This window comes from Crocodylus porosus, unplaced genomic scaffold (assembly GCF_001723895.1).
Source record: "Crocodylus porosus isolate Cpor-Errol unplaced genomic scaffold, CroPor_comp1, whole genome shotgun sequence".
NCBI lineage: Eukaryota > Metazoa > Chordata > Crocodylia > Crocodylidae > Crocodylus > Crocodylus porosus.
The window spans coordinates 47731625-47759226 of record NW_017728951.1 but is presented as its reverse complement, the minus strand read 5'-3'; the positions used below and the strand labels follow the sequence as shown (position 1 = coordinate 47759226).

At 43.8% G+C, this 27602-nt stretch overlaps 1 protein-coding gene across 8 annotated transcripts in view; it reads right to left on the bottom strand.

Annotated features, from left to right (window-relative positions):
* Window positions 1–27602, bottom strand: part of ZMIZ1 (zinc finger MIZ-type containing 1) — a 500213-nt gene that overhangs the window by 207347 nt on the left and 265264 nt on the right. For all 8 annotated transcript variants that reach the window (XM_019555666.1, XM_019555672.1, XM_019555671.1 and 5 more), the window contains one exon: window positions 7951–8061. In XM_019555666.1, the coding sequence (XP_019411211.1) occupies window positions 7951–8010 (60 nt within the window). In that variant the 5' untranslated portion in view covers window positions 8011–8061. The remainder of the gene's footprint in view (window positions 1–7950; window positions 8062–27602) is intronic.

Here is a 27602-nt window from a genome sequence, read left to right as displayed (position 1 = left end):
TCTACCCCGTCATCCAAGTCACTGATGAAGATGTTGAACAGTGCGGGCCCGAGGACCGAGCCCTGCGGAACCCCACTGCCCACGTCCTTCCAGAGACACTCCAGAGAGCAGTTCTACTGCTAATGAAAGAATTCCCTGCGTATGTTTCTAGTATTGTCAAATTATTTACAAACATACCTTTTTTAGCATAAGGCCAGAGGAAATGGTTACCTCAAGTCATTGTCCTCAAATTCCAGCCCATGAGCCACATCTCATCTCTGAAGCAATGTCACCTGGCCCACAGGGCTCCCCATGGATCCAGAAATTTGTGAGCAGGGGACCAGTGGCAAGTAACATTGCCACTCTCCCCCACTGCCAAGCCCTTTGGGCCAGATGACATGGCCCTGTATGCAGAGCTGGGACTCAATCTGATACATGGGGCTTGAGCCAAGGATGAATCTGGATTGGGGGGGTTGGGGCCTGATCCAGTGTGTGGGGCCGGGGCTGGGCATGATCTGGCATGTGGGACTGGGGCTTGATTTGCCATGGGGGGGCCATGGGCACAGGTGTGACATGGCACTTGGGGCCATGAGACTTGGGCCTGATCTGGTCCATTGGGCTGGGAGATGGAGGATCCTCCAAGACGAAAGATCTAATGTAGCAGGAATATTGATCGGCAACTCTATAAATGTGCTTCAGAAGCCAGGAGCCACAGGTCTGTTGCTGGCAAAGCTATTCCTAAACATACTTAACCACAGAAGCAGGATGTTCCAATAAACTGAGCCAGGAAGTTGACAAAGGATTTGTAGCTGTACAAGTCTCAAAGGGAAAAAATGGAAGAACTGCAGCTACCCCAATACTTCTAGTAAAACATTAAATCAGTAACACAAGTTTTGACCCTCTGGAGATCTATCTGTCTATCTATCTTTATATATAGATCTCCATCTCTATATATATCTACGTATATAATATAAAAGATAAAGCTCTTTTACATATAATGTACACTAGGGCTGTGTGAAGCTTTGTTCACCACAAGTGAGCAAATGATAATGATTCCCCTCCTATCAGGAGTAAACAGGTGGTAAGGAGCTCAGGGGGATTCGGATGAGATTCAGCCTGATTTGGGGACCAAATCTCCGAATCTGAATTGAATTGGGAGACCAATTAAAAGCTCTAAACTGATTTGAATTGATTTGGAAAAGGCGTTGGTGATTCGGCCATAGACTAAATAGGCAGCTGACACAGCTGCCTCCAGCTGGTAAGTCTGTTGGGGTTGGGGGAGGAAGGAGGGAAGGGATGTGGGGGAGGAAGGGATTGGGGCTGGGGCTGAGACAAGCTGTCCAGCTGGGGCAGTGGGAGGGTAGGGGGCATAGGATGCAAGCGTGGCAACACTTGAAGCAGGGGCTCTGTCCTGCTGCCACTTGCCCAGCTGGGGGCAGGGAGGAGGGGGAAGGGGGGATGCAGGCACAGCTAGCTCTGGGTGGAAAGGGGCAAGCAGCAGCAAATCATAGCCCCCACTCCCAGTGCTGCTGTGCCTGCATCACCCCTTCCCTGCGCCCCTCCCATGTGCTGGCTAGGCAAGCAGTAGCAGGACGTAGTCCCCACTCCCACTGCTGCCATGCCCACATCCCATGCCAGCGGGCAAGTGGCAGCAGTGCAGAGTTCCCGCTCCCAGTGCTGATACAGGTGTGGCAGCGCTGGGAGCAGGGGCTATGTCAGGGATCTTTGCTCCATCAATTCATACTACTGTGTATCAAATACTAGTAGAAACACAGGTCCAGAATCATTTTATGACTTCTGAACATCTAGTGATATGGTTTTTAACCAAACAAAAAAATAATCAGGGTTTTGCACTAATGCAAGTTCTGTAAATATGTGAAAAATCCTATTTTCCACTGAATTACAAATTATTAAAAAGAAAACAAGCACGAAAGGGAAAAAAAGAGACTCTGTTTCCAAGGTTAGTTTCCAATTTGAAAAAGAAAAAAAATCAACAAAAATACACAGCAATTAGAACCTTCAGCATGCATCTGCTGAATGGCTGGCTAGGCACTATACAGCATTCAAACTGTAGCAATTCAACAAGCTCTTTCTTGAAGGAAAAGAGGGGAGAAATGCTAATCTACTTCTAGAAATCAGCAATGTGATGTGTGCTTCCTCCCATTAAGTTGGGGTCATTGAGTGATACAGCATTGCTTGATGAGGTATTGCTCAATGCACCCTGGTGCAGTGAAAACACCATTCTCCATTCCCACCACAGCAAAATACCACTCATACCAGGGACCATGTAGCTACTTCCTTTAACCTGCTATTGGAATTAAACATAGCTATTTCAGTATAACTTTAACATGCATCAGGCAGACAATCGTTACTACTGGATCAAGATGTCAGGGGGCAGTTTATTTGCAATTTTTATAAACAAGGATTTTCTGACCTTTTCACATGGCAGAAGATGTATAAAACCTTTATACACAGGGTCAGTTCAAACAGGCTACCAAATCATGGAGTCCTTATAATAGAGCACCTCTAACTTTTTACAACTAGATTTTTAAAGCTGTGAGTGATCATCAGTCCGACAGTTTTGCAAAATGAACAAAACAGATTTGACTGAAGTCATCATTTAATTGGCTGAAGTACTGTAAGTGTATTATGAGTTAAAAAACACACATACATATTACAATGGAGTTGGCAGGACTGCTAAGGAAACAGCCTGAAGTATATGCAGTCTTTTTATTTTCTGCCTAGGGGCTAGTTCAAACCAAATCCTGATTCTAAGTTCCTGGAAGTTTCCGCTCTGAATAGATACTTGACTGCTTAGAAGAGAAGAGCCAATTCCCTTTGTTGGTAAATATTCACCTTATAAAAGATGCCAGAGTTTTCATCATTCACAAGCACTCCCAGAAATAGATTGAATACAGCATGGAAATTAAATTATCATTTCAGCTCTGCATGGGCCTTCCAGCCAGGGCTAAGATACATTTCCTGTGCTGTAAAAGACCCAAGGTTAAACAGAGCACTTCAGTTTGTAGGGGCTATTGGGTCAGCACCATTGATGAGCCTGAAATTCAGACATTTTACCATACCTAAAGGAAAGGGAAAAAAAAGCCTTCATACCTCAACATTTTAGTCTGCCATCAGTCCACCTATAACTCTCCTTTGTGTTGTCATTAATTAATTGCATGTGTCAAGGAAGGATATTGCTTATTGTTTTTTTTCCCCACTGAACACTGAAAAAACTGTACTGTTGGTTGTAGAGCACATACTCCCACGAATATTGTAGTAATCAGAGCTCCAGAAAGACCACACAAGCTGTTACTGTGTTTTTTACAGAGGCCGGTTATTTTTTTTAAGAGCTAATATACAGTATTTCTATATCTTCTGTTTTTTAATTTCTTCTGAAACTATATTTTGAATTCATACACCTCATTTCCCTGTTAGTTAATCAATATACAGATTTTCTTTTGTTACAAAAAACACAAACAGAAAAAAACAGAAAAGATAAAACAAAAACTTTGATTCTGAACCAGGAGTCAGAGATCAACTAGAAAGGATATTGTGAGTGTCCCAGAAACAGAGAGAGCTGGGGAAAAAGAAACCTGTGCTGACCCTCTGTTGAAACTTGATCCAGTTCAAAAGGCACACAGAATACCATTTATAGCATTTCTCAGGGGTTGGGGTGAGGGGCAGAGAGTGCACCAGACAGCTCTCAGACTGGCTGCATGGGCCACTAGCTGCCAGCAAGGTTATAAAATATGTAGATACTGAATGCCAGGGAATAATTTCTGAATCCTCCTCATCTGCCTTTCTTCGCAACATCTTCCCTATTTCTGACCTCAAAAGGGTCTTGCAAAGCACACACCTTTTTTAAAACAAGGACAACATTACTTTTTTTTGCTTATTGGCTAGGGAGAAAGTGGAGTAAACAAGAGAGGTGGTGAATGTCTGACACTGCAATGATTGCTAATGAACAACGCATGTACACTGGGGATGGCAGCACAAAAGGTATGTGGGTCCGATCCTCAGCTTTCAAATGGCTCAGGTCCATTAAGGGAAATCTGCTGATCTGCTCATCATCAGCTGAGGATCTGTCCCAAACTAACAGTAAACCCAGCTAGTGTTTTTAAAGCAAGACTTGCATGGAGGTTCACGCATTTTTTCATGATGGCAAGAAATTCTCAGCACTGAGCCAGTACGGTAGAGCCAGTTTACGTAATCTCTTTTCACTATAATAAAAGGTTGCACAAGGTTTTAAAATTGCCATTACTAAACCTGTGAAAAACGAAGGGAGCTATTTGCAGGCTAGCTTCTTCAAGGAAAAAATATTACTCATCATAAACAAAACCCAAAGCACAGCAGCTTCAGCTGAACAGCTATAACTCTGTGTACATGCTCTGCGTGCAGCTGCTAGCTTGCCTGACTACAGTTGTTAGTGGGTGAAAGTAAATAAGCAACAGAGTTCAAATTTAGACAGGCAGAATTCACCTACTCCTATCTCTGCAAGAAGTGAAGGGCTGTCAGCCCACATCTATTCCACAGCAGGAGGCTGCTCTTTCAGGGTGGCCACTTTTCCTTCCTTTGTCTACAAAATAATTGTGTTCATGTGCGGTAACCTACAGCAATGAAAACGCTGAATGGCTTTCACTTGTCTTCCAGGTGACATCCATTGAAAACAGAAATGGGAATATCCCAGGAAGGCTGGCCCTTCTTCCTTCCTTTCTCCTCTTCCTGGTCACTAAATTGTTTTATAGAAACAAAAGTAATGTAACCAAATCAAAGCAGAAGTGTTTGGGTGTGGTACAAGTGGTTTAACTGACAGAATATCTACTTCAGAGCCAAAAACTGTTCTCTTAGTCCTTGGAAAAGACTTAATTTAATTTTCCTTTAGATTATTATAAAAATAAATCAGTTCTGTGCATACGAACCGTTGGCAGCTCTGGAAAAAAAACATTCTTCATTTATCTCTGGAATAGGTACAGAACAAAATCCTTTGTTCAGGCCCACAAATTTGTCTCAACCCGATCTAAAGGTCTGCTTTTAAGACTCAAAAAACAAGGTAAAGTTTGTTTTGTGTACTCCTTCAGTTCTTGGCCTCTCTGCAGGGACTGACAAATTGAGGCCAATTAGTGTCATATAAGACTGCAGTTTCTGTGATCTAGGTATTTGCCCTCAAGAAGCGCATCCACACACGTGCGTCTCAGACCGTCTCAAAGCCTTTCGGTCCTCCACAGAGATGCTCTGGTAGCCTGCATGACTGTCTCTGTGGTTGGCCTTTTCCCAGGTGCTGAAGCACACTACCTGCAGTGACCAGGACCTGAGCTCCATGACAGGTTAGTAGGGGGTGGGGAGAACTGGAGGAGTGAGGGAGACTAATGAGGGTGTGGTGGACCATGGGCAGGCAGCTCAGGAGAGTGGGTCTGCTGGCCACCCCCCTGCATGGCTGCAGCCCCCCGCCTTGCCCTGTGGCCGGGTGCAGCCCCCTGCTCACCTCCCTGCTCGGCTACAGCTCCCCGCTCAGCCTGGGGTTGGCTGTGGCCTGCTCGCTTCCCCCCCACCTGGCTGCGGCCCCCCACGCACTCCCCACCCAGGTGCAGCCCCCACCCCTGAGTGCTCCCTGCCAGTCTGCAACCCCCCTGCACACCTCCTGCCTGGCTGCAGCCCTCCGGCAGCTTACCAGTAACAGCAGCTGTGCTCTTGGCTTCGTAGCTCAGGCCCCCTGCACGGCGGGGGAGGCAGCGTCACTTGGCTGCAGTTGCCAGGTATCTGTGTGGCCTCTGCTGGGCTGCAGCAGCACATTGTAGCTTGGCACAGCATGGGGCCATGTGCTTTCGGGCAGCTCCAGGCTGTCACCCAAGGCTAAGCACCACTTGTGGGGACCGTTGGCCACACCGACCCGGGTCCTGCATGCACTGAAGATGCCCAGTTGTACAGCACAGGGATCATGCATGCAGGACCTGGGCTAGTGTAGCTGGTGGTCCCGCAAGCAACGCACAGCCCTGGGTGACAGGCCAGAGCAGCCCGAAAGCACACAGCCCTGTATTGCGCGAAGCTGGGCTGCAGCAGCATGCTGTGGCAGGGGCCATGAGGATACCTGGTGGCTAGGGATGAGCTGTGCTGCCCCCTGCCAGGCAGAGGCACTGGGCCATGAGGCCAAGAGCACGGCTGCTGTTGCTGGTAAGCTGCAGGGGCAGGGGAGTTGAAGCCGGGCAGGGGGTGAGCGAGGAGGCTACAGCTGGGTGGGGAGCATGAGGGAGGGCTGCAGTTGGGTGGGAAGCGAGCAGGGGGGCATGCAGCTGGGTGGGAAGCACATGAGCAGGCTGCAGCCAGGTAGGGAGCATGTGAGCAGGCCACAGCAAGCTGCGGGCCAACCAGGGGGGCTGGAGCTGAGTGAGGAGGCTGCAGCCAAGTGTGGAGGTGAGCAAGGAGCTGTACCGAGATGTGGGCTGAGCAGGGGGGATGGGGCCAGGCACGGGCTGAGCAAGGAGTCAGTAGTCAAGCAGGGAGGTGAGTGGCGGGGCTGGAGCTGGATGCAGACTGAGCAGCGGGGCTGGAGCTGAGCAGGGAGATGGGTAGGGGGCTGCACCCAGGAAGGCGAGCAGGGGGGTGCTGGAGCCATGTGGGGGAGGGGGGCAGCTGGTGGACCCACTCCTCCCGAGCTGCCCCTCACATGGTCCCCTGTACCCTCAGTAGCACCCCTGCTCCTCTGGCTCCCCCTACCCCCAACTTACCTGGCACAGAGCCCAGGTCCCAGTTGCTGTGACCCTCTGTGCAGTCTCCATCAATGCCTGGCAGATGTTCAGCCTTGGGGTCACATGCTGCTGCAGGTGCACAGCAGGTTACAGCCAAGCAGCAGCCCCCACTGCCAGACTGCTGCAGTGGGTAGAGGGTGCAGGGGACTCTCCAGGCTGCTTCAGCAGTCTAGCTAGCACAAGGGCTAGTGTCCCCAGATACCAATTGACTGGTCCCCAGAAGCTCCTGAGGGCAAGTAACCCTGAGCTACTTGACAGGGCAGCTTTTATATTGCTGGGGCCAGCAAAGGTGCTACCCCCAGGCTCTAGCTCCCCCTGGCTGCAGATCCGGGAGGAGGCAGGCAGGGTTATTTTGCCTCAAGTGGCACAATTTGACCCCCACCAAAGTGCATGTCCGGGCACATGCGCTGAGGCAAAAAGCCCCAGGCTCAAACTGGCACTGCTTCTATTTGAGCTGCTACAAGTACAAGTGCATGCAGGTGTGGACATGCCCAAGGAGTCAGCCTCGGGTCCCAAAATTTCTAACACGTGATACACAAAAACTTTCAGTCATGACTGACCCAGACTAGATTCAGATGAGCAGTTCAGAGGTGAACTTTCATTCCCAACACCAGGAACTAGTCTCTTTTGACCCAGTCTCTGTTCTCAAAAAGTAAACAGGGGAGAAAATGAGCCGATTTCGTCATAACTTTTAAGACTTTAACGTATGTCCCAAAGAGCAGGTATTTTCAGCTCACCGTGCCAGTGATTAACAAATGAACAAAAACTTCCAGACCAAAAACATCCTTCTATAGTACTTTAAAATAATCTATTTGCTTGAAAAAAATCTTCTAGAAAAACACAATCCCCCATAAAACAGACAGAACATGAACAAGCAGATAAAAATAACCTCTACAAAAAATAAATTCATTCCTAGTTTGCTTGTTGTGGGGGGGAAGGGAGGGTATGAAGGAGGTCACTGATTTAGCTTCTCAAGAGAATACCGATTAATGCAAGCTTAAGACTCTCAGGGATGATGAGTTCCAAAAGTTATGTCCTGAGTTTTATAGAGCAACTCTTGCAGGAGACATTGTCCATTCATCCAGACTGGAATGTCTCCCAGACCCTCAGAAAAAAAAGATAAAAACATTCACCACAAAAGCAACTAAATGACCTGAACAGCGCAGCTTACAATTGCAGTGGCAATTAAAACTATAGCTAGTCATGGTCTCCAGGTTCAGCTTACCTGTTTTATACACTGCAGCCGGTCATTGGTCTGCTGTATGTGCCTGTCCATAGAATTCATTTTGATTGTCTCCACTTGGCTTCTACCTGAAAGCCATTAAAATCCCTCAATCTGAAAGATAAAAAGAACAGTAAAGATCACTGAATAAAGTCTATACTCTTTATCCAATTCTACTGTAAAGACCATTAATATAACATGTAGCAGAAGTTTAGGTAAACTTATTTTGTGGAATGGAGGAATATAAGCAGAGGGCGGGGACATGGTATTCATAGGCACAGAATCTGTATTTTAAATGCAACAAGGACATTAAAGTCACATGATGATACCTCACCAGGTACAGCAAACTCCACTGGGAACTTTTGTGAAACCAGTAACAAAGAATTGCTATACCAAATGGTGCAAAAATGAAGCAGACAATGTCCAAAAAACTCTTGAACACACTGCTATACAAACAAAAGTCTAAATTGTATTACTCTTTTAATTTTCCTAAAGGAGAAAATACTTCTCCACAGTATTACAAGTATTACATAACTTGTATACCACATTACATGGCCAGGAAACATGGATTTGGGATTATGAATTGTCAATTTAGAGGAATTTGTCCAAAATGTTGCTCAGATATGCTTTGAATCAGAGTACTTTAATATTACAAGATAAGATAACCTTGGTATTAAACTGGATCATTGGAAAATGGTTCTAGAAGGAATTATGCTAGTAATAAGCCCAGTACTGGGATACAGTGCTATGAGACTGAGGCCTCATATTCAGGTCAAAGTGCTGAGCAGCATCCACCTTCTGAATTTCTGGGCTCTTCTGGGTGTCCCTACTTCAGCACCTCAAATCAGTCTTTTGGAAACTCCTGGACTCTCATTTTTCATTCCCAGCTCTACCACTGTCTTGCTGTGCAATCTTCACAAACTCTATGAACCTCACTGTCCACATCTGGAAAATGAGTGCCATCATCATCTTGCCTGCATGTGATATGATTCAATTCATGTCAGTGCAGCAGTACAAAACCAACAGCTGAGAGGCAACATAGAGGAATTATGATGATGTAGTAAAGAAAAAACTGAGGACCTCTGACCCTTCCCTATCTTGCCACCCACACTCATGCCAAATTATGTTTACGGATGCCACTTGGTACATAACATAGCTAGAAGACAGGTGGAGTGGGGGGACTGACGGTGAGGAGGGCTAATCAGAGACTCACTTGACCAGAGGGGGGCCAGGCTTAAGTCACATAAGCCCAGGGCCTGAGCTGGTCAGGTAATCTAGCCCCATGAGCCACAAGGAGAGGAGCTTCTGGCAGCAGAGCTGGGGTATGCAGCATTGAGGCCATGGACACGCCAGGTCTTGGAAGAGATAGGCCTGGGAACAGGAGTGAGCCCACAGTTTGGAGAGAAGTGGCAGAGAGTAGAGGGCTCGGGTGCCTGGAGCCCAGCTACTGAACAGAGCAGTGCCCGAGATAGACGAGGCAGGCTTTGGAACAGCTAGGCCTGGGGACAGAGGCAATAGCCTGAGAGGACGGGTGATGCCTAGTGGTTGTGGAAGGGACTGAAGGGGAGGCATAGAGGAGGAGGCATCTGGCCCAGTGAAAGAGAGGAAGAGGGGCCAGAAGAACAGCGGGCCTGAGGCCCAGAAGGAGACAGCTGTTGTGGGGTAGGGTGCGGGGTCAAAGCAGGCCTTGGACGAGATAGGTCTGAGGCCCATAGAGAAAGCGAGCGTGAGCCCAGGAAGGAGTAGGTGCTGGGAGAAGTTCTGGTGCCTATAGGGACTATGGTGCATCAAGGGAAGCTCCAGCACCTGGGGCCTCCTGGAGGGCAGAGTGCGATGTTAGCAGATCACCTGCAAGGCATGGGAGTGGGTACTGGGGAGGATGGAGCACACAAAACTAGCCCCCAAGGCTATGACCATGAGCACCTGTGGTACTAAGAGTAAGACCAGGTTTGGGAAGCCCTAGGGCAGCCTCCCTTTTATAACAAGCTACCATCATCAAGGCGTGGTGGGCAAGTAAAGGGGAGAGGGCCCCAAGGGGAGCCAGGTTGCAAAGGGCTGAGCAGCCACGAGGCAGCATCATGACCGTCCCTGGGACAAGCACTTGCTATACTAACATCAGCACAGAATTAATTTTCAGTGGTGGTAAAAATAGAAGTAAAGAATTAAAATTGGAGACCAAAGTAGAGACACAGAAGGGACAAGATTAGCAAGTACATCTCATTGTGAATTCCTAGCTGTAGCTGGGAGTGTCACTCATGGCCCTAATTATTTCAGAGCCAAGAACAAATACCCAGTCAGGTTTACATTCAAGCCTTTAAACCACTGTGGCCCCAAAGAAGTTTCCGTTTAAGGCCACAGGAATGCAATGCAAACACAGGTAAACAAACAAGCCATGCAGCCTTTATGCACTAGCTGTAGATTAAGTTTAACAGATTTCCTTTTGACCTAATTTACCTTTTTTATTGTATTGGCAGAATAGTTGCCCAGAAATACAGAATCCTGGATTACAATCAGCAATTTCTGTCCATATTTCACATTATCAGCTAGTATACACTGCAATTTGTTAAAGAATTGTGTCAAATTTCAGCTATTTATCACGCATTTAAAGTCTTTTGTTTCTAGAACTGTTTTCCTGGGGATAGGGTGGGGAACCCTGCTCTTCTCCATTTTTCCTTTCATTCACTTTCCTTGTATTTGCAGTGGAACTGGAGCCATGGGATTTACACACTGCAACGCAAAACCTCCGCTGATGGATTCTTCTGTCCTTGCAAGGCTGGAACCATTATATTACTATAAGAAGACACATTCTCATACATAAGAATGGAGAGTGGAGACAGATTCAGCCAGGCACATTCTCACATAGCTTATTGGTTCTAGTACCAAGTACTAACTCCATACTGGCATAACAGGATCTCAAGCATGTACACCAATATCTGCTCTTGTATATCCAACTTTCATTCCCATTGCAACTAGCAGTCAGCTCTGTTGATCAGAGAGCTGTCCCTGATAGAACTGCTTCTCACTCCCCACACACATGAAAAACAGAGAAAAATGTTTCAGATGCTTGTTTTGTTAGAGAAGCTGACCCTTTACCACTCCCACCTCACATCACTCTAAAGCTCTTCAATTAGAGGACCTCTAAAAGCCTGTACTGTCAATGCCCTGCCCCCAGGAAGGGAATGGTTTTTCCCTTGATGGAAGCACTGAATGCATCACTGTCACAGCACGATAGATTCCAGACCATGGGGTCTGTGTGTGTCCCACGCACCCGAGCCGTCTGAGATTTCTGTACCTAACTGATAATGCTCTCTCATGGCTCCTGCCGGATTAGACTCAAGGAAAGAAATCTTTTCTGCTAGACAGCTAAATGAGGTCTTATAACAGCAGCTCAAACTTCTCATCCCCACACTCTAGACACAAGAAGGTTCAATAAAGCACTTTTGTCAATAAATTACAATACTCATGAAATAGTAAAGCCAATTTCCATAAACAAATATCATCATTAGACTATGCCAGTGCCACCTTCTCAAAGACGAACACTGTCCAAGGACCTTTTAGAACATGCATACTGATACATTTTATTAAAAGCAAGTAATCCATTCTTATCTGTCTACATGACCCCCCAAAACAACCTCAGTAGCCATGAAGTTTAATCTATCCGTGGACAGCAGAAGTATTTATCATGAGATAAGCTAGCCCAGTCATGACACCACTTCAGCAACGATCCATCTTAAAAGCCAGAATACATTATCTGCATTTTAATTGATCATTAGGACAGATGGAAGAAAGCACATTAAAACCCATGCACACATTTAATTTTTTTTGTTATAACTAAGGAAATTTGAAACCCAGAGGCTTCATTTTTCTTCTAAAGGAGTCAGAAGAATTTTACTTATGTAGTCAATAAACAAAATGCTGCATCTTAAATTGATTTTGGAAGAGAGAACCATTTCCTTCTTTGGCATGATTTAATTAACACTTTCACTGCCATAAAGCCACACATACAGATTGGAAGCCAATGTGAAAAGAATGTCTATTCCAGGCAACAGATGCAAAGACGTATTCAATACTTCCAGAAAACGTGATTCTTGTGTAAAGCTGGATGTACCAGGCACTGAAGCTGTCAGCTAATAACATCAGGGAACTCCTGTGGTGCTGCTGGAAGTATATTGTTGGGCTGGGAGGCTGCAGGGGGATTCTATAGAGATAATAATAATGACTTGCCTTCATGTAGCTTGCAAAGAATTTTACAAACTGATTTAGAAACTCTGTATAATACTGCCCCAATTACCTAGCTTCCAGTTAACCACAAATGCAAATAGAGATTGATGGCTGCTACCTGAACTATTCTATTCGTCTAAAACTATTTTTTATCCAAGAGCTGCAGATTTGTCAAAACCTTTTTTTTTTGTGGAAGAGCAGGGCTGTGCATGCAGAAATCACCCATCCAAGAAGACACTTCTTGGTCAGTGAATCCATTCCCCCATCATCAGTGGTTCAAGTGGTCCATTTATGTTATGTTTTATTCCCTACTATGCCTATTGGAAGATTGTTCCTGGAACTCATTCCTCTGCTAGTTACAAACCTTCCTTTAATATCTGACTTAAATGTACTCATGGCCATTTTATGTCAGTATTATCTTTGAACACAAACAGCTGTGTTCACCCTCTCTGGCATTTACCCCCACAACATGTTTATAGACAGCAACCATATTCCTACTCAGCTTTCATTCTGTTAAACAAAACAAACCAAGTTCTTTTTTATTTTCCTCTCACAAACAGATTCTCCATTCCCCTGATCATCTTATTGGCCCTTTTTGAAATTATTCCAGTTCGAATCTATCTTCCTTGAACATGAGTGACTAGTTGTATGCAGCATTCCAGAGGAAGTCTCATTGCTGCTTTCTACAACAGTATTGATGCAACCCATCACTACTGGAAATACATCAACTGATAATTCCTAGGTTCTGTTTTCTTTTTCATGTCCATATTACATTGGCATCTCACAATCATTTAGTGATCAATTAGCATACTCAGGTCTTTCTTCTTTTCAGTTGCTTCCAACTAATGGGGTCCCAGCTTATAGCACAAATTCTTGTTGTCTGGGAATAACATGGAAGCTGTTTCTTTGCCCCTAGTAACATTTAATTGTTTAGGATGGGAAGCAAAGAATACCATATATATCTGAAATTGCACAGAGAATTTAAACATGCTGAGTAATGACCTAGGTACTACCAACATGGCTACAACCACAAACCCAGCAGGATTTTTTGGGACATCTTTTATTGGACCAACTGTCTAGCTGAGTGAGAAGTTAGACAAACTTTTAGGCACAAACTGCCCACTCTTAGGTTGCTCTATAGAAGGGCAGTTCATGCTCAAAAATGTGTCTAACTTGTCTCCTACCTATACAGTTGGTCCAAATATTCTGACTTCTTGTGGTCTTTCTGAGTTTCTTGCAACAGAAGAATTGCTCTGTTATTTTTCTGTAGTCAAGAAATAAGTAAAAGTTAAAACCTGGCATTTCCTGAGGGGTGATCCGAGTGTGTACCCAAGTCATCAGTCTAACGAGACTGATAACCACTACACTAAAGGTTTGTCTGCCTGGGGAAATTTACTGACAGAGGTGTACTAGTATACATCTAAAGCAGTTTTTAAAATATAAAGGTGTTTAGGTAACAGAAGGCTCAATATGGCAGAAGATGACTGGCCTCCTGTTTAGTTAAGTGCTAAGCTCTGTACCAAGTCGCAAGTGCAAATTACTTTGGTGGGGCTTACGCTGGTCTCATGTATATCAATATTAGCAAAATATAGAAGAATTCAGCACAACAAGCAGCCTTTAAGACTAGCAGGGGGTGCTGCTGATAAGGATTAAGGACATCAATAAGCTGTGTGGAAGAGAGAATTTCACTTGGTGTCTTCACAAATACCAAAACCTCTCTGTCTCTCTCTCATAGACAGGCAAACTTATAAATTAAGGATTTTGTACGATACTATTTAATATCCATCCATGCTCACTCCATCCAAAAGGATACATGTAAGCAAACCTTTCCCATCACCTTTTGGTTGCTTAGTACATAGGGAGTCTATCCTGCTGTATTCTTTTCCAAGGTAAAGGCCTGCTGTGCTCTCTTTTAAAAAAATATTACCATATGTACATTATTGTTTGTCTACCTCCTTCCTTCCCCTCAAGCATTTGAGTTCATAGCTCCAGGCAGCAATTAAATATACCTCATTTACATATTTATCATGCCTCAAAGGGGAAAGGGTATTTCTTTTTTATTAAAAAAAAGTGAACAGATGTATTAACCTATTAAATAATATATTTTTAAAAAAATCTTATATACTGAGATATATCGATCTTGCTGGTGAAATACTATTAGAAGTATGTTCCTATATACATAATACGGCAGGGGTGGCCAACCAAATGGAAGCTGGTCACTGTCTGCTTGTGCAAAGATTCAAGGAGATGCATATTAAATTCCGAAGAGCCACACGTGGCTCCGGAGCTGCAGGTTGGCCACCCCTGTAACAAGGGAAGGGAATTGTGTAGTGGATAAGAGACATATCACGATTTTGTAACCTGCTACCATAATCTGTGGTAGAATTCTCTGGATTTTCCAATATTACAATTTTTGTCAAAAATTATACTTTCAACCAAAAAATTCCAAAGAGCTGTTAAATTAAAAATATTTGTGTTATGTGAGTAGCTGTTTGAAGCTTTTAATAATCAAATATTTAAGCAACATTTCAATATTCTAAAACTTCCAAAACTGAAAACAGATTACTGCGATGACTGTTTTGGACCATTTTTACTTTATATTGTAGATTTCTATATAGGCCTATTTCAAACCCTCAATTTTGTGTCATTTGTAACACAAGTGAGAAATACTTCTAGCCTCTGGAATAACAACAGGTATCAAGTAGGTACATAAATTAGTAGTAATAAGTCGCACTTATTGTTTATTTTGCTTATATGAAGCCTGACAACACGCCCATAAATTAGGAAATCCTTTTTCCATTTCTGAGATGGCAAAACACAATGCAGCACTGAATGACTTGCTTAATGCCACCTACTGTGTCAAAGGATTCAAGTTTTGGGGGCCCCTAGAACAGTGGTAGGAAACATACACAGGTCTTGTCTGCACAATTTTTATTAATCCATATTGTCATATTGTCCATGTTCCTTACACTACATAAGTGCAAAGCAGCTAACAATTTGTACACTGCTATAAGAAACAATGGACAAATTGGATCACTAAAATACAAGCAGCTTGAAGCAGGTCTGCATTATCAACTAAAATTTGGGCCTAACTTTTTAGAAAGGTTATAAAATGTTGGTCCTCTCTCCCATCCAACTCAGTGCTTGATGCCTCTCCCTCCTCCTCCCATGCTTTCATACTTCTGAAACACAAGTCGAAGCACTGAAAAATAGTGGGAAATTGCATGGGTCCGATTAATCGGCAAGTGGGAGTAACTAACTGGAATTATCAGACCTATTCAGTGAATTCCAGGCCTGATTTCTACACCAGAGGTGAAGGTAGTAGTTGGCGATAAAGCCTAGGCATTGATGTTGTACTGTTGACACAGACTCAACATATGAACTGAAGCGATTACCTTCCTTGATTAATTCTGGCAAATACATGGGAAATCCTTCAATATCCAGAAAGAATGCTGTTCTGAGAAAGCTACAGAACTTTCTTGTAGCAAAGAATGTGTCAGCATGTATGATGGGTAATAAATAATATGCCATTTTGTTAGCTAATTATATAAATTAAGTAATTAAATAACAGTTGATTAGGATGTCACTGACACATGAGATGGCAGTTTTAGATTCGAAAGATGAGTGGTAAAAATAAATGAGTGGAGTAATAATCATGAACAAAAATAATTACCTGAATTAAAAGTTAATGTTTTAAAAATTAAAACGTAGTTAAGAACTGATAAGAGGATAAAGGAGAAGATTTTGGCTGAAGCATATACTGCTGATTCGCTGCATATCATCTCTTGGTTTTTGTTCCTTTTGACTCTCAGAGAGCAGAACAAATGTCCATCATAAAATATGTGCTAGGGAGAAAACATAACTGCTGCGGGAGAAGAATGAGAGCCTAGAGACACTGCTAGCTGAGAGCAAAAAGAGTCAAGATACTTGGTTTTAATTTTATAGGTTGAGGGGAGGCTGAAGATGCATATTGGCAGTTACCACCTAGGGAATCATATGATTATCATCAATAAAAAGGTCCCGACTTTGAACCACTTGGAACCAAGCAGACAAAATGGGGGGGGGGGGGGAAGAACTGAGGGAGGAGAGGAACCATGCCAATGGGGCCTATTTCTTTGTTTCTCCTAAGATGAAGGTGAGAAGACAGGAAGAAGGTAAACAGTTCATAAGTAACATTTCACAATATATTTAAAATAATCTCTCCCCTTTATGAGATGAAAGCGTAGGAAGAAGTTAGTTATAGTGTACTGCTGATGCTGTTTATTTAAACAGGTAAAACAGAAAAAATTGTTATGTCTCCAGTACCCTGAGAGTCATAAGAGAGAGCAGACAACTGTTAATAAGTGGCTTTGATCAAGCTACAAACCAGGCTATGAAGAGGGTGGGAGGGGATTACATTGCCTAATTAATCAATTAAGTCATCAGGAAAGAGGTGGCTCAAGATATGGTGTTGGAGTTTTAACACAGAGATGATTAAGATGAGACATTTGTATTGTACTATTAACACATCAGGGGGGTTAAAAACAATTAATTTGCTTAAAGTACCATCCCTCTCAGGAGACTGAGCCAATTGCCTGCTTCCCACATATATAGGGAGCTCAGTTTCCATATAAAAACTTGGCTAAGGTGAATTATTACTTATGAAGATGGCAGCATGTTAAAAAAGAAGGGTTTCATACAAGGCTTCACAGTACCTGCCATCCAGGTTCCAAAAAACTGTATCTGTAAATACACACCTACAAATAGCGTGTACTATTTTCACTTCATATGCATACAGTGATAATCATATGCACATTCACTGCTGATACATATGCAGGTCTGCAGTACCCATTTCTACCAAACGATTAAGCCAATGCTAATTGATTTGAACATATTTTTAGGATCCTCCTGTTCAAGAGTGGGATTGAAGTGAGGTTGTCAGGTCTTGCTCCGATTAATAAAAATATGGGACATTACCAGCAGATGTCTCTGTTTTCTACCAAAGCCAAGAGAGCACCATACCCTTCTCACACAGCAGCCTTGTGTTTCTTTAAGCCTTTACAAGCCCCTACAAATCCTCTGCTGCTGCTTCCTAACAGGGAGCACTAAAACTGACACTGTCTGTCTGACCTTGTGGTTATTGATTAACTATCTCCCCATTCGCTGCCATCTTTCACACCTCCAGTGCTTGCAAATAGAGAGCTAAGGAGTTGCAGTCATACTCTGTGACAGCTATTCTCAAAAAGGGCTGCCTTTGGAGACGCAGAGAGGGAACACTGCTGTTTGATCAAATGCGTTAATGTCAAGACTAAATACCACACAGGTTCTGACAGCTTGTTCTGTTTAATATACATTTGTTGGAACAATTCAGCACAAACAGGAAAAGGGGAGGAAAGAAATACTAGTTCAATAGCTAATATTCAGAATGTGTTGCTCTTACAAAAATATGCTCCTCTAAAAGGGAGTAGATTAGGGTGGGGAACAGTGGCCATTCGTGCATAGCATATTCCAAACTAGCTTCAACAGCAGGCAATTACACTTCAGAATATCTGCTCATACTTTGTGCACTAAGCACTAATAACAAACACAAGGAAAGAAAATGCTTTCTAGAGGTTTGAAACACACATCTTTATCACAGACCCAATGAGAATATCTGCAATCTCAAATATCTGTTTTTATTTTATTTCTAAATTATATTTAGGGAAAGATGACTCATCTCAGTACATATTTTTATAAACGATCCATAATATAACATGCACGTGTCTATGCAATGCTCATGAGACTAAAACAATTTTAAATTTTCAGATTTTTCTTTAGTGAAGAATATAGGTGTGTGTATACACACACACACACACACACACACACACACGCACACAATGCTATTAGTAGTAATATTAATTACTTGTTTTGCCTTAGTACAAATAAATAGTCATTTTTAGGTAGTTATGCTAGGAGCTTGCGTATACCCTAACAAAAAAGGATGGTGAAATATCTTTGAGCGCACGTAACAATTATACAATATATAAAACAGTGTGTATCTTTACACACCACCACAAAGATACATGCCTCTATGTTACATTAAATATCTAGATTGTTAATTATTTGTTAAATAAGAGAATTTTCAACTATACACTTAAATACCGTTTTCATATCAAGAATGCAACTACAAGAAGTTTAATTTCCATCCATGACAACTCAAAAAGGAAGTAGTTTTATTAAAGCTTCATTTACCATAAGCTGCTAAAGAGCTATTGCTATTGGCTTTAAGCTATTAAAAAGGGCCAGATGTAAAACAAAGCAGTGTTTGTTATGCTGGGCAAGGAAGAACAGATATTTGTGCAGTGCTGCTTTCCATTGTTGCTCTACAAATGTGCAATAATCCCCAGAAGACTTTCTATCATCTTTGACTAAGGGAGAGAAAGGAGGAGTGTTTATGTGCTTGTGTGAATGCATGCTGCCAACATGAACAGCTTCAGCAAGTGTGGGAGCTGTGAGTCCTGGCAGTTATGTTGGGGTAAAAAAGCATACACACATATATAGCATACACATACACACACACACACACACCCTATTATATGTAAACATGTGCATGCATACACACACACACATGCAAACACACAAAGCAAATCCACACTGGCTTGGGGGGGGAGGGGAGAGAGAGAAACATGACAGCTTGCACAAGCAAGCCTGCTGGACTCCTCTGGGAGGAGGAGCAGTGGTGCGCAGAAATTGTTCAATCATCAAGCACATCTGCAGCCCGATTACAAAAGCAAAGGTGGTAGGACTGGCTGTGGAACGCAGAGTATTGTGCTATGATCTACACTGAGCACCACCCCCTACCATGTAAGAGCGGGTTCAGATGGACAGAACAATATTACATCTCTAATCAAATATAACATGCCTTTGAATCTGCACAAGCTGATCACTGGCCACGACAATAAAGGAAAAGCATGCAAGCCATCTCTTGCACCAGTGGCCTTCACCTCTGGCCTGCTGGCTGAAATGAGTGGTTTCCCTGGGCCAAATACAGTGCAGTTGCCAGTTTCAAGTAATTGCCCTGCTGCTTGTTTATATTATAAGGTTGGTTTCCCTGCCTTCCACTCAAACCCAAGTGTCAAAAACTCTGGCAGCTTCTTGCATTTAGGGAGGACAAGGAGGAAGAGGGACACTGCAGTTTGTAACAGCAAGAACTAATAACACAAAATTAAAGACAAAAGTGCTTAAAAGTGTGCTCCTGGAGAGGCAGAGCTGACAGACCTGTTGTAGAGCTCTCAAAGGCTTTGCACACACATATATAGACAGATCAGCCAGAACAAACATTGACAGCTCCACAGCAAAGTCCACTGATCCACCGGTTTATTAAATGTACTGTAGCTTGCAGGTAAGAAATGCTAATCCTCATTGGGACAGCTACAAGCAAATGAGCCATCCCTAAAAGCTTAAGGCATCGGGCTCAAAACATTTTACAACTAGCATCTCCAATTACCCCAACAACACCACTGCCACCAAAAGTTGCTCCCTTAGCAATCTGCAAATGCTTCAAATGGCAAAGGATCCATCTCCCCTTCTTCATCCCTTCCCCATTTCCAAGAGGAAAACTATACTATTTGAGTAAATTAACTGGGAGGTTTTATGGACTGGAACTGATGCTCAATGAAGAATTGATCTTTTGAGAGACAGACTTCTTTAAACATGGGGAAAGAAAAGAAAGAGAATGTTAGCAAGAACCTGGCACAATTCACCTAGGGTGACCACCCATCCCTAATTGGGCGGGACAGTCCCGAAATAGGAATATCAAGTTCCAATGCACAGCCACAAGGACAGCCAGGGAGTGGGATAGAGGCATGAGAGGCTCATCCAGGTGGCAGCAGGGGGCTGGCTCCCTGCTGTTGCACACATTCCCAGGGAGGGAGGCATGGCACATGCCTCTCCAGATACGTGCATGGGGTGGGAGAGGATGCCACAGGCTCGGGACTCCCTGCCCTGCTGTCCTCACCCTGGGGCTCTGCAGCCCAACAGGTGGGACCTGGTGCTGGAGGGTGGAGAGGCTCAGTACTGCTGCTGCCAGGAGTCCATTGCCAGCTCAGTTGCCAGGGCAAAGTCCTCTCAGGCCACCTGGCAGCAGTAGGGGGCAGTGGCATGGAATTGTGCCTCCCGCTGCTGCCAGGTGGGCAGGGGACAGCTTGTCATGGTGGCTTGTGGCTCCTAGAGGGAGGGCAACAGGGTGGGGAGCCCCAAGCCTGCAGTGGGCAGCTCCTCATCCTTCTCACCCCCCATAAACTCAGTTCAGCTCTGCTCCAGCTGTGCCACGAGGGGCGGGCAGAGTGGGATTGTGTCTTACCTTTCCATTTTGAAAAAGTGGTCACCCTACATTCATCTGATGTTCAGGTCTGAAATTAGGTCTCTAAAAACAAACTTTTTTTTTTTTTGTTAACCATCTTTGGCTATTCTGTGGCCCATAAATCAGAGGCCTCAATGGAGAAGTTGTGCAGAACCCTAAAGAGAAGACACAGGACAGAGCAGAATCTAAGCACACTTAACAACACTGTTTGGTTTTCTCTTCTGGGACACCTGACTCAAGCCCTACTGATAGGAGCTGTACATCTTTGGTAGAAAAGGGCTTTGACTTTTGGAGCAGTCAACATATGGCCTTTCCACACTGACGTTATGTAGACTATTTTTCTAAACTGTTACAAATACAACCCAAACAGGATTGGACATACTCACCCCAAGTCTGTTTTGGCTACAAAGTCATAGATTTTTGGGTATTGTAACAATAAGCAAATCCGATAAATATGTTTCTAGGCATCAGAGAGACCAGTGGTAACAAAAACTTGAGGAAGATGGCCTCAGAAGCAGAAATGAAAAGATGAAAGGGTGATAATACGAGCAGAGAAAGGTCAAAGCCTCTTGGGCCCAGCCAACAGAAATGCTGCAAGCTACGATCATCTCAAATCCACCACAAATGAGAACCAAGAAGGCTTTATACATCCTGACACTGAATACCTTCTTGTTTATCTAATGCAACTAGGCATGCCTTGGAACTTGTATAATAACATTTATAAGGAATTATTTGTTGAAAGGTTCTATATGCTTAAAAGACATAGTACCAACACTAAAGTTTCTTGTATTTCATAGGACTTTTATCCATAAATAGCTGGATAAAAGAAATCTACCCCACATGCAGATGTGGAGAAATTTGGGCTTCTTTTTGGTTAGTAGAATTAAGCATAACAAAGAAAATATACAGATGCTTAAAGTTGTGAACAATTTCCTTGTGTGATTCCTAAACACAAGATTTATTCTGTTACTCTTACATCCTATGGGAACTGAAAACCTGCTCTCCAGACCAATAATTTCTGGTTAGCCATCAGAGACTGCATCCCTCAGAAAACCATGCAACAGGTGGAAGGTGGAAAGGGAAGAGAAGGAGGGGAAAAAACGTGTTCCTGCAATTACACATTGCAGAACAAAAGTTCTAGAGAGCTGAATAGCTGCTCTGGGATATGGACACTACCAATTTCTATATCGACCATTATACTGATGTGTTCCAATGAAATTTAAGTAAACTTTCCAGAATGGAAGCATGATGAATTCCAGGGAGATTAGTAAAACCTATAAATGCTAAATATAGCTGAAGGAAGAAGGTAGGAATTGGTTATCCGAGCAATCTGAAGCCAGCAAAACAAAGTAGTCATTGGCAGCTGAATTACACTTTCTGTATTGCCTCCTGTTTTTCCCCAATATGTGACCTCTTTCCAACTTTCATTTAGCTCTGATTACTACAGTTTAAATACTGGGGGTGACGGTTGTTTTAAATAACCTCAGCACAAGATATTAGATACGTCAACTCTCCAAAACAACACTTTTGAAACCCGGTAGGCAAATTACACTTCCCTCTTGCTTTCTACGGTACCTAAACTGAGATCTATGCAGATTATTATGAAGAGATTTTCAGGATAACACCTTGAAACTTAAAGTCTTTGGTCTCAATCCATTTCTGAATGAACATATATCCATACCTCCAGTCTCCACCCTATCGCTATTGACCATCAGCCTTGCAGGCAGCGTTTGAAAGAAAACCAAGAGTTGAGTGGGCAAAATGAATAATGAGCAGCATCTGCAAAGGCAGCTATTATAAATTCAGGGGTGATTCATGCTAACAGGACAATGCTTTGGAAATCTGTGTGGCCCCTAAAATGGTCCTCACTGTTCTAAGGATGAAACATTTAAGACTGCAGCTATAATTAAAGCCTACAAAAGGTAATAAAAAATGTCAGTTCTTCTAGCTTTAACTCTAAGGCCCATATATTGTAGTTAAAAGACCCACAGGTTTACATGGATATTAAGATCCTATGCTTGTACATTTCCAGCCTTTTGCCAGGTATGATACACCTGTTACTACCTCTTTTTCCTTTCTGAATGGCTTTATCTCCATTAATTCAGGCATGCCTTGAGACATGTAGACTGCATAACAGTTCAGAAAAATTTTAGAGCGAAGTCCCTAAATAGACATTTTAAAAATCTTCTGCTCCTAAGCACCTTCAAAAAAGTTTCTAAATTTTCAGAATGACCATACTTCTTAGATGCAGAACTTAAGATAGAAAACCTGTAATCCAGATCAAGTGCTGACTGAACTGTTCTTTAACCATACTGAGTGATTCTGTGTAGATCTCTCAGAACAGGTATTTTTATACTGTAGATGGGATCTCATAAAATAAACATGTAACTTCAGCATATTTTCAGTGAAGACAAAGTAATTAACCCATATGATATACACATTCCATACAAGTATCACAGAAGCTTGCTAAACTAGACAAATGAAGCACTATGGATAAAAAACCAGTATCTTCCTTAGGAACAGAGGCTCTATGAAAGAAAATCTCTTCTGGCTATTAGTAGCAATAAGGCTTTTATCTTCTATAAGCCTCCATTCATTAAAACAGTGATTTTCAACCTTTTTTGGACTCAAGGCACCCTTCCCAGTGCTTACCTCCTTGCAGAGAGCCTCAGGAGTAAGGGTGGGGAACTGTCCAGGTAGGGGCAAGCGGTACCCTGGTTGAGAATCACTGCATTAAAGGGAAGTGATGCATTCACATTATAGTCAGTTCATTACAATGACTACCTGAACTATTTCCTATTTTGCGGTCATCGGATGTCCAAAAGCATTTGCCTGTTTTAACTTTTCTTTGTACCAAATTGACTTATTTTAGAATGAATGTTTAAAAATGACAAATAGATTCTTTTAGTGTATGTATATATTGGTTATACGAATTAGAAATTGTAATAAAATGCTGAACTAACACATCTCCTGAACTCTGAAAATTAATAGTTGGGTTTATTGTTAGCTGGGCTGATGGATTTATTTTCAGGTACTAGGCCAAAAATTAAGCTCTAATTCATTCTTTCTAGGCTAAATTCTAGAACTATATCATAAGCTGAATGTGGTTGATAAGGTTCCCACCCAGTCTGTACGTCTAAGCATATATTCAAGTCAATTGCTTCCACGAGTAGAGAAAATGGGTAGCTACAAAAAACTGTCAAAAATAACTTGGAATTGACATTAATGTCAGAAGGAATTACACACAAGTATAAGGAGGATAGACCCTAAGAGGACAAGGGAGATTCCCAATATGCATGCCTATTTCAGTTTGTTTGAACATGTGATGACTAGTCTAGGCATTTTTGAAAGGAAGGCTTGTATTTCTAAGATTTCACTAGGCATAACAATGTATGAGAGCAGGGTTTTTTTTCACTTCATCAGACAGGGAATACTTGCTCATGAAGCCATGAACATTGTGAGGTCAGAGTTAACATTACTACACAGAGCAGAAATGACTACAGTGCCAACCATTTATATCAAAATGTGTGGCAATTTCATGAAACAGGCTGTTCTCTCTATCAAGAAATGAGAAACTAATTTCACCTGTGACTCTACCAGAGGTAACTTCAATTCAAGAAATTTAACTAGTTCCATTAGCCATAATTAGATGCCACCCATTTAACTAGTTCCATCAGCCATAATTAGAATGTCACATTTTTAGTATGACCTAACTTCACAAAATATAATTAAATACCAATATCCCATTACCAAAAAATAAGCTAGTAAACAGGTGCCACAGTCAATTCAATCACCTTCAGCCAACACCTTTCATAGGTCTCTGTACCAGCATCCACCTATACATATACATGGATGACCTGTGACAAGCTCAATCATTGGACTGTAAGGTAGATAGAAAACTGACTGGAGCACAGGGCTCAGATGGTAGTAATCAATGGCTTGATGTCTAATTGGCAGCTGGTATCAAGTATTGTGCCCCAGGGGTCAGTCCTGGGGCCAGTTTTGTTCGATATCTTCATCAATGACTTGGGAGATGACAGAGTGCACTCTCAGCAAGTTTGCAGATGACAACAAGCTGCGGGGAGTAGTAGATACTAGGGTTGTGCAAAGGTTCAGTAGCTGATTCGATTTGGAGGAGATTCGGCTCAACTAGGCGACCGAATCCATGAATCCACACCAAATCAGTAGACCAGTTAGAAGTTCTGAATTGAATTGGAAGCCTCCGAATCATTTCGGAAAAGATTTGACCAATTTGGAGATTCAGCCATAGAGTAAACAGGCAGCAGTCCTCACCATGCTGGACACAGCTGCTGCCAGCTGGTAAGTTTGTTGTGGTGGGCGGAAGGGGGAAGGAAGGGGTGTGGGAGAGGGAGGGATTGGGGCTAGGGCTGAGACAAGCAGCCCAGCTGGGGTGGGGGACACAGGACTCAGGGAGGGGTACAGGGGGGGCATGGGATGTGAACGTGGCAGTGCTCGGAACAGGGGCCATGCCCTGCTGCCACTTGCCCAGCCAGGGTGGTGGAGCAGGCAGGATGCAGGTGTGTCTCGCTCCAGGTAGAAGGAGCAAGTGGTGGCAGGGCAGAGCCCCCACTCCCAGTGCTGATGCATGTGCAGCAGCACTGGGAGCAGGGGCTATGCCCTGATGCCGCTTTCCTCCTCCTGCCCAGAGTGAGCTGCACCCACATCCCACCCCTCCCCTCCTCTCCCCCCGCCTTGGTTGGGTAAGCAGCAGTAGTGCATAGTCCCTGCTCTGAGCACTGTTGCTCCCACATCCCATACCTTCCTGCCCCCCACCTGCACCCCCTGCCCCAGCTGGGCAGCTTGTCCCAGCCCCAGCCCAAATCCCTTTCTCCCTCAACCCCAACAGACTTACCAGCTGGAGGTAGCTGTGTCCAGCACGATGAGGACTGCTGCCTGTTTAGTTTATGGCTGAATCTCCAAAAGGGTCAAATCTTTTCCAAATTGATTCAGAGACTTCCGATCCAATTCAGAACTTTTAATTGGTCTCCTGATTCGACCCGGAGCTTTTAATTGATCTTCAAATCAAATCACTGTCCCTCCAAATTAGCTGAATCTGAATCTGAAGCAAATACTTGCCACTTCACACAGGCCTAGTAGATACACTGGAGTGTAGGGCTGATTCAGAAGGCATGTCTGCACGTGATGCTATGTCGCTGTAGCAACATGCTACAGCAATGTAGTATCTGTGGGCAAAAATGACGCCGCAGTTATACTGCCATAGCAACACACTCCTTCGCTATAGTGTATTGCTACATGAACATATTGCCTAAAAATAACTGGGCGCATAGTTACACATGTAGTAAACAGCAAAGGAGAAGAGATATTAGTTGCACACATAGTAAACAGAGAGAAGTGATATTACAGTTGCACGCGCACACACATTTTCCAGCACAGCAAAGATTATGAAGCACGATTGGAAAGGCAGGTGCCAGGTCTTCTGGCAGGGGAGCGAGAGAGGCTAGAGGGAGAGTCGCAAGTCCCTGCCTCCCCTCCCCCCCCCAACATAGATGCATCCTCTTTCCTAGCAGTGCTGAGTCTTCTGCTGCCAGTAGGAGCAAGGAGGTGGGAGCAGTACCTGTCCCTGCACTTGCACTACCTCCCCTAACAACAGAAATAGCCACAAGCACCAGCATGAGAGTCTCCTCCACCCTAATTTCATCTCCCAGCATGAGCCTCCCAGTGCCAGAGGAGGAGCTGGATCTAGAACCAGGGCACCTGAGCACCTTAGCTAAAGAAATTCTGGGGACTGAGGGGGAATGTGGCTTTGTGCTCCACAACCCTCAAAGTTCCCCTAGACCCAGGTCTTCTTTTCAGGAAGACACCTCAGAGGAGGTTGTGGTAGCAAGTGGCTCAGTTGTGGAGGCAAGTGGAGTCAGCTTCTCGTGTTTTTGTGCCTCTACCTGCTGAGGAGAGGGATAAGGCAGGATCCCCACCCTGAATCCAGATGCAGAGGAGTAGTGTAGTATGGGATCATTTTGAGGGAGCAAATGATCCCAAGTATGCTATCTTCCAGCACTGCTGAAGGCAGATCAGCTGGGGCAAGGAGGAGAAACACTTCACCACCATGGCGATGCTGCTGCATCTCAGGAGGCAGCACCCCCTTGCCCTTATTCCTCCTCAGCCTGGTACCAGTGGGAGCATACTCAAAGGGAAGCCCCTGCCCCCCCACTTCCCCCCCATCTGTTCTGGGTACCACACTTCAACAAGGACTTGGAAAAACTTGACAGGGCCCAGAGAAGAGCCACCCATATGATCAGGGACTTGCAAGGCAAGCCACACAAGGAAAGGCTGAGGGACCTGGGCCTTTTTAGCTTAAAAAAGAGAAGGTTGACAGGGGACTTGATAGCAGCTTACTGCTATATAAGAGGAATGCATCAGGAGCTCAGTGAACAACTGTTCACTACAGCACTCCTGGGTAAGACCGAGACCAATGGATACAAACTCCTGGAAGGCCGCTTCAAGCTTAATACCAGGGAAAACTCCTTCACAGTCAGGATGCAGTCACCTGCCCTGGAGATTTTCAAGAGGAGACTGGACAGTCATCTTACTGGGGTCACTTAACCCCAGTTGTCTTCCTGCCTAGTGCAATGATCTGGAAGGTCCCTTCCAATCCATAACAATCTATGAATCTATGAAAAACCCTGGTAGGGTAGGGCTGCATGATCATAATCACCATCACTGGTGTCATTTGTGTGTGGCAAATGACACCAGTGTTGCATAACATTCTTCAGTTATGCATCAGGTGGCAAGTTAGGGCATTTAGAAGAGCTTTTTCCCGTAACCCTTATTAAAATTCACGGTTTATTGTGTTTCAGGCTCTGCTCATTTTAGCCTCTCTTAGATGTGGGAGCATTGTATAAGGCTGTATACACACATTCAAATAATTTAAGAGAATTCTACCAGATGTGTTCTCCTGGTAGAAAAACTTACCCAGAGCCATGTGTACAGACATTCAAATGCTGAGGGCCTACTTGCAGTGCTGCTCTGTTTACTATGTGTGTGTAACTAATACCTCTTTTTCTGGTCTGTTTACTGTATGTGTGTCTAACTGTAATATCTTTTCTGTTTACTATGTGTGTGGAACTAATATCTC